Source organism: Brachypodium distachyon, chromosome 3, assembly GCF_000005505.3.
Source record: "Brachypodium distachyon strain Bd21 chromosome 3, Brachypodium_distachyon_v3.0, whole genome shotgun sequence".
NCBI classification, from domain to species: domain Eukaryota; kingdom Viridiplantae; phylum Streptophyta; class Magnoliopsida; order Poales; family Poaceae; genus Brachypodium; species Brachypodium distachyon.
The window spans coordinates 7492195-7499832 of record NC_016133.3 but is presented as its reverse complement, the minus strand read 5'-3'; the positions used below and the strand labels follow the sequence as shown (position 1 = coordinate 7499832).

Below are 7638 nucleotides of genomic sequence, written 5' to 3'. Positions count from 1 at the left end.
GTACATGTTCAGAAAGAATTGATTCTAAGTCAGTTCTATCCCTTACAACAGATCTAACAGACATGGCATCCTTCAAAAAAAATAAAAAGACAAATAAATCAGAGACGGAGAGGAAAAAACAGCATATGTAGTCACATCATTCAGCATGGACTAAATCGATGGATGATGTAAAGCAACCGCTCTAGCAGAAACAGTGAAATGAAACCTCGGACAATCCTAAAGTAGTCCACTAACCCATGTGACAAGGACAAACTACAGCATGCATCGCGGTCGCATACATACGACACCAATGACAACACCTGATCCAACTTGAAATTGCCACTAATTAACACGCGTAAGCTCATCGTTTTCATCTCCCAGCTATGTGCCGCGCACATTACAATGACGACCGCTGAGATGTCCAAGCAGCTTACTGACAAGTACTGTACTCCGTACATATTTTCGATTCCCGCAGCTGAGTAATTTTCCCCGGCGCTCGTTCCCCACGCAAAGGCAAATCCACATCCCAGGTAGAGAGAGTTCAAGAACGGAGGAGCCCACACAGATGCCCGCCCTGCAGCGGAGGCGCGACAGTTGCTACCACTGGAGCAGCGACTTCGTGGTGGCGCACGCCATCTTCGCCGTCGGGTTCGTGACCATGCCGGTCGCCGTCGTGCACCTCCTCAAGGCTAAGCGGCCCTACTCCGGCCACGCCATCATGTTCGCCATCTTCGCCACCTTCTGCACCACCGTCAGCCTCGTCCTCTGCTGCAGCTTCTACGCCGACCTCAAGCGCCCGCCCTGGCCACGCTGGCTGTCCTCGTCAGCACCGGCACCGTCCACGGGGGCACCACGCGAGCAGCACGGCAGCGAGACTCCGGCGCCACGGACGGTGGCGTCGTCGTCCTCGTCGTCGTCGTTGCAGGAGCTCCCGCGCCCGGTGCGGGAGGTGAGGAGGATGATGACGACCCGCGACGAGCTGCGGGCCGCTCTCGCCGCGGACCGCATACCGAGCTACGTGCACAGGGGAGGCGTCGATGGCGCCGATTGCGCGGTGTGCCTCGGCGAGGTGGAGAAAGGGGACGCGGTGCGGCGGATGCCGGCGTGCCTGCACATGTTCCACACCGAGTGCATCGACCAGTGGCTGCGCGACCACGCGACGTGCCCGGTTTGCCGCTGCAGCGTGCTCCAGCTGCTCCCCCCTCCGCCGCCGGAACGGCCACCGGATCAGGTGGTGCTCAACGTCGACTACTTGTGAAGTTGTGATGTGCTGCTAGGAATAGTGTTGAAAACTGTAAATGCAAGCAATTTCATTTTTTACGAAAGTTGCAAACATTTTGAGAAGGTTGATTGCTTTTGTCGATCAATGCAATGTGTCCTGCATCTTCTCTTGGTTTGCAGGTTTGCCACATTGTAAGCTACGGAGTGCGTGCTATTTAGATTACTACAGGGATTAAACACATCAGAATATTAAGAGCGACGAGAGTAGTGTTGCTCTGTTCTGTTTGGAGGTATTTCGGGCAGCTCATCGTTGCAGACGTGCATCGATAAATCAGTAGATAGATCCGTGTCATGTTATGTCTGTACTCCCTCTGTCCAATAAAAGATGTCTCAAATTTATCAAAATTTGAATGTATCTAGAAATGACTTAGTGTATAGATGCATTTAAATTTAGTGAAAGTCGAGACATCTTTTGTTGGACGGAGGGTGTATATTAATTGTGTACTCCTACCAATTGAATATTCGTACATTGTTGATTCGATTCATTACCGGTCTTCCGCGCCCGTAGGGTTTCTCTTAAGCTCGTTTGGCATTCCTCCTTTCATTTCATTTGATAGAAATGAAATGAAATCCAACTTTTGATAGGATTTCATTTGGTAAAATTTGAATTCCAAATTCAAAAAACATGTTCATTTGCTACATGAATTTCTAGAGAGAGACAGTTTCGGAAAAATAATGGCTTTTTGAGAGAAATTAGGCTTAGTTATGGTGTGGTTCTATGGAATTTTGAATCAAATTTCTATCCAATTTTGCGCCAGCCAACAAGAAGTTGGTTTCTGGAATCTAAAATGAATTCTAGGATACTGAACCGAAATGATGGGTGCCAAACGAGCTGTTATTGATTTCCAACCTATCGTCATTGATTTAGAGTAGAAAATTGCTGTGGCCTCATATGCGCTATGGTCCCTTAAGTTTTCCCCGTGCAATAAACCATCTGTGTTTTCCTGTATGGAAGGGGAAATAAAGGAGCTAAAAAAAATACACCTGTAAGCTCCTTTGGCACTCATTATTTGGGTCTAGAATGCTCAAATTTATTTTGAATTTCAGAAATCAACTTGTTTGGCTGGCGCAAAATTTGTTACAGGATTTTAATCTAAAATTTCTTGGAATCACACTACAGATTAACCCCCCACTTCTCTCTAGAAGTTATCATTTCTTAAATGCTGTCATTTATGTGGAATTGTCTCCCATTCAACAAATCCATGTGACACACAAACATGATTTTTTAATTCAGAATTCAGTTTCAACCTAATGGAATCCTATAAAAAAATTGATTTCAATTCATTTCTACCAAATAAAATGAATGAGGGCTACCAAACAGGCTGATGCACCTGTAATGTAACCGGGCCGAAAAAGCAAGGCGATAGCATTTTTGGACGGAGAGAGTATTCTGAGGGCTACCAAACAGGCTGATGCATCTGTAATGTAACCGGGCCGAAAAAGCAAGGCGATAGCATTTTTGGACGGAGAGAGTATTCTGATAAGATTGCCCCCGTACTTCCGTTTGAGCTATGACTCATTGGATGGTAAGCCGATCGTCTGATCGTCTGCTAATTCTCTAGGTCAGCAATTCATTAGTCAGTTCTGCTGTGTAAAAAGCGATTGTAATTGTTGCCAAATATATGCACAAGGATTATCTTAGACCGGAGAAGTGAGTAAGTGACACCGTTTCTGGTGTTCCGAACATAAATATGTCGTATTACAGAGTCCATCTTAGCTTATTAGTGACTGTCCGAAGTATGCATTTTGTCACGCTGTACGAAGCCAGCAATCCATCGATCCCAGCTAACACTGATACCCGATGAGGTTTACAAGCAGCAGACAAGTGGTTCATGCCTACATTTCTCCCATCTACATCAGACGTATCCTCACTAATCACTACTGAGGTCAGGCTGACTACGACCAGCCAAACTTGTAGTCAAGGATGTAGACCATGAGCAGCGACAAGGGATACAGAAGGAAGGCGACGAAGCACGTCCAGAGCGGGAACTTGGTCCGGAAGCTGGTGAAGAGACCCATTATGATGCACACGAGGAAGATGACCAGGACCTCCGACGAGAAGTCCCAGGTTAAGCCTCTCAAGTACACGAGAGCCAAGAACACGGCAAGGCAGAGCGTGTTGTTCATGGTCACTCCACCGTAGACCTGCAGTTAAAGATGATGGCATCACATGAAATTCTCTCTCGTTTTTTTGTATGACTGCAGAAACTGAGGCATAATTAGATTGGGGATCCCATGAGATTAAGAGGTGCAACAGCAAACTGTAAGGTACTACCTAACAAGCGACATTATGCATGTTCGACTGCGGAAAGCTGGTACCCGCTTATACTAACCAATGACAGAAATTAGTCAAATCAACCAAATTTGCATTTCAATTATTTGAAGCACATTTTCCAATCATATTTTAGTAAATTAAATTCAACCAACTTGGAGCTCAAAATGGTAATACCATCAATCCAGTCCTTTTGTGTTAACGAGTAAGGCTTAGTTCACAAGAAAGGTCCTTTAGTTGGATAAAATCTGAACCCAATGACTTTCCTCTCAGACGTTTCAAACATAGTAAATATTTGTTTGCAGCTTGATGAAGAAAAAAGAAGGTAGCTAAACAGCTTGATGAATCTATGAATGGCTGCAATAAACAAGTATATCAAATGAATGGATGGCTAGGCCTAGGAGGAACTAGCCAATCGATTAATTAAACTGAATTCACTATAGAACGAAACATCAACGAAGCCTAAGTCCGCAATCTGAAGAAATTTAGCTTCTTTGAAAACATTGTTTTAAATTCTTCCAAAAGTACCTTGAAATATCTAATAAATATATAATTTATGAAATAAATAGGTTAACAATGTAGGAGAGCCAAAGAGTAACACGTTTTAGAGGAAAGAGGGAAATGCTTGAGACTAAGCAATCAATCACAATGAAGGTGACTTATCTGACTGCACCAATAGTCAACACTAAACATAAGGTATCCAACAGACATACCTCAGAGAATGTCAGAGACAAAGTGCGCTGCTTCTTTCGGCTAGCAAAGATTATTGCTGAGACAGCCTCACTGGAATTAGTAGCCAAAGGCATCGCAATGAAGGAAATGAAAAAAGAAGGTATACTTGTAGCACTTGAAAAATTGTGCACGGCATCAACAAGTGGATCTGCAAATGCTGCAGCCATTGCAGCTCCCAGAAGCAAAAGTAAAACGGCCTTAAAGCAGGTCCAGGTTCGATTTTCAATAGCTTCACCATCCTCTTCATCCTTGTTAAGCAGTGCAGCATGTTCATCCCTTGCCGTCTGCAAAATTATACTAGGATGATGTGATTTATCTTGATGGATAAAATATCTGCACAAACATGTAATTACAAACTTACGGCATGAAAATCTTCCATAAACTTTTTTGAGTAGGCACCAGAAGCAACAACAGCACGCTTAGCTTCTTCCAGCCATCTCAAGACCCCATCAACAAATTCCCCCTTTTCGATGAAACTATTCTGTGATCTATCAAAGTCAGCCATGACTTGGTCTGCAGCCAGGTTACTATCCAAGTCAATATCTTCAAACTGAACGCCAACTATGAAAGCTTGTATTTCACCACGTTCTATCCTTCCATCATTGTCCAGATCAATTTTGTGAAATAACCTGCAAATTTTAACGGCATCATTTAAAAGAATTTCTTTTATCAAGTGTAGGTAAGCGGCACAATGTGGGCCAGTGGCATACTTCTCTATCACAGGAACATTTGGTGTTCCATCATCATGAAAAAGGCGACCAAAAGCATGCTTCTGGGCGTGCCTCAGAAGTCCAGACATTACATGCTTTAGTCTTGAATACTCTAACTTTCTCCTCTGGATCCATGGCTGAAAGATCTGTTTGTGAAAGATGCGAGTATTGTTTAATGGAGCAATTTAGATCAAAATATGATTGTAATCAACTACGAGTAATTGCAACAGTCCCTAGGAAAATTAGCAGCTCGTAAATGAACATGTGTAACCAGATTTCAGTTCGTTTACCAAAATGGAAGTGACTAGAAAAGGTCATATGGATGATAAAGAGGTATCATTTGTTATTCAGATTCACGGTCTTCAATATTTTATTCACAGTGTCTTGATGCAAATAATTCATATCTTTTCAGACAAAATTTACAATTCTAAGCTAGAGGGAAATGTTTATTATAATAAGGAAATTCCCTGAAGTCAGTACAATACCTGATATAGGCAATAAGTAATCAGAAGTAGCACCGCAACAATAAACCCAAGCAGGATAGTTAAACGTTGACCAGAATGGAGCCTCAGAATTTTCGGTATCTGAACAACAATGAAGGGAAGAACAGATATCGCCATGATTCTTGCTGCATAGCTGGTCTGCAGATCAGTGGAAACACCAGAGCCTGCAACAATAGAGATGTTCTTGAGTAAAATATTAGAACGATATAATGCATCATTTTTGTACCAGTAGAAACCATGTAAATTAGATTATGCCAAAGAAGATAATAACTAGCAGCCATGATGCTCGGTTGCTCATAGCATGTAGAAACATGTTTCTGTTGTGAAAAGCATAATTTTGTAGGCTGCGTGACTCGGTAAATGCCTTTGAGTTTCTTGAAGCCTATTCTTTATCTAAAACCCTTGAATCCAAACTGAAAACCTGCAGCCACTATCTTTTTTTTTATAAAGAGCCACTTCTAAACTTACTTTAGTGATGTGAAGCATCACATTGTAGTTAAGTATATGAAACTACTAGCAGGCAGGTAAGATCAACAGTTTGTTTTGCAAGTCAAGAAGATGTCAGCTAAACTTAATGCAATTTCCACTGGTAAGACCCCAGATTGGAATTTGAGAAATAATAGTGATTACCAACATACCAAAAAGACTGAAGCGTTTCGTATCACGGGAATCAATTGGAGTTGAATCCTCTGTCAGGTCACATTTACCAACAACAACACAAGATCCCCAGAGTACGGTTAAAAGCATGACTGTCGACCCCGCAAGCAAGCCCATTCCAATCAAAACCTGACTTTGAGCAACCTCCTTAGTACCAGAGATGCCAGAAACTGAAATGCAAAAAAGCAGAAACGTCATGCATTTTGCACGTAAATACAAGTATATAAATCCATACGACAATTAAAGGCACTGTGAAATATGAAATCAGGTAGAAAACACGAAACACAAAAATTAGTTATTACGTAGTAATGGTATTGCCTTGGTAGATTTAGGCAGTTATGACACTGAAACCTCAAGGGAATATCAATTGACCATCATGTCATAAGCATATGCGCGCAAGAGTGCAACCATTCCTTCATAAAAAGGGGGATCATCACTTTGTACTATGTACCTATACGAGTCCAGTCTACTATACTATTCATCTAACTGTCCTCGAAAAAAAAACTATCCATCTAACTGTTGCAGCTTCACACGATTTCTCCAACAAAAACAGGCATCATCGAGCACTAACAAAAGCTTATATGTAGGACGAATAAAACTTAATTCGATATGTAACGTCACCATCATAATTAATAAATTCAAGCAGGACAGTAAACATTTTTCACGCGAATCCGTCCAAAGGTGAACAATATTATATCATCAGATAATCAACCTATCCTCGGTCCGTGAAGTATAGAGAGCTTAGCTGCTCTGTTTAAAATGATAAGAAGTTTAACCATTCAACTGCAAAATATCGCGAGAAATCGTACATAAACAAATGCATTACTAAGTACAAGTACCAAAGGCAAAACGACGATCGGAAAACTAAGAGGAGTGATTATCAGTCATGACGATCAACAGGGGGAAAAGAAGGGAGGGAAAGGAAAAGGGACCGACCGAGGATCAGCAGGGCGTCGGGGAGCGCGCCGAGGATGGGGAGGAAGAGGCCGCCGACGATCCCGGGGCCGAGGATCTCGAGCAGCAGCTCGCTGCCGGCGGAGAGGTAGGTGGCGGCCTTGAACATGAGGAAGCCGTAGGCCAGGGCGAGGAAGAGGTTCCCCCCCGCCGTGGTCGTGCACGGGAGGAACCCGTACGTCATCTCGCACCCCTCCTCCCCGGCCGCCCGCAGCGGCGCCGGCTGCTGCTGCTGCTGCTCCGATGGGAGGCGGAGCGCTGCGTCGGAGGAGGCGCTCCCCGGGAGCCCGTCTGGGCTGAGGAGTCGGCCATGGGCAGAGACGGCGGCGCACACGAGGGCTGCGAAGAGGACCAGGATGCGGCGCGGCGGCGGCGGCGACATGGGGGCGAGACGAGAGCGGAATGCAATGAGTTCGCGGCGTAGCATGTGGCGGCGTTTATTAAAAGCTAGGAAGTCCGCGGACGCGGTGACGACGGGATGGGTCGGAGCTAGCCCGGGCCGGCGAGTGGTGGGTTGGTGTGGGTCGGCCGCGCCGGCGCGCGAGATAAG

At 44.3% G+C, this 7638-nt stretch overlaps 2 protein-coding genes across 3 annotated transcripts; one reads left to right on the top strand and one right to left on the bottom strand.

The window, feature by feature from the left end:
• Positions 1–544: 544 nt before the first annotated feature.
• Positions 545–1237, top strand: LOC104583982 (probable E3 ubiquitin-protein ligase ATL45). Its single transcript, XM_010238042.1, has one exon. It carries the CDS (start codon positions 545–547, stop codon positions 1235–1237), a length of 693 nt encoding a protein of 230 aa, XP_010236344.1.
• Positions 1238–2893: 1656 nt separating this feature from the next.
• On the bottom strand, positions 2894–7626 carry LOC100833492 (sodium/calcium exchanger NCL2). Of its 2 annotated transcripts, XM_003571117.4 has the most exons (7): positions 7071–7619; positions 6116–6304; positions 5460–5641; positions 4975–5120; positions 4626–4893; positions 4246–4548; positions 2894–3405 (listed from the first exon to the last, which is right to left on the bottom strand). In XM_003571117.4, the coding sequence occupies exons 1-7, from the start codon at positions 7513–7515 to the stop codon at positions 3157–3159; spliced, it is 1782 nt and encodes a 593-aa protein (XP_003571165.3). In that variant the 5' UTR covers positions 7516–7619; the 3' UTR covers positions 2894–3156. The 2 variants fall into 2 exon arrangements, with proteins under 2 accessions (XP_003571165.3, XP_010234099.2); XM_010235797.3 differs by having other exon boundaries at positions 4626–5120; positions 7071–7626.
• Positions 7627–7638: the final 12 nt, after the last annotated feature.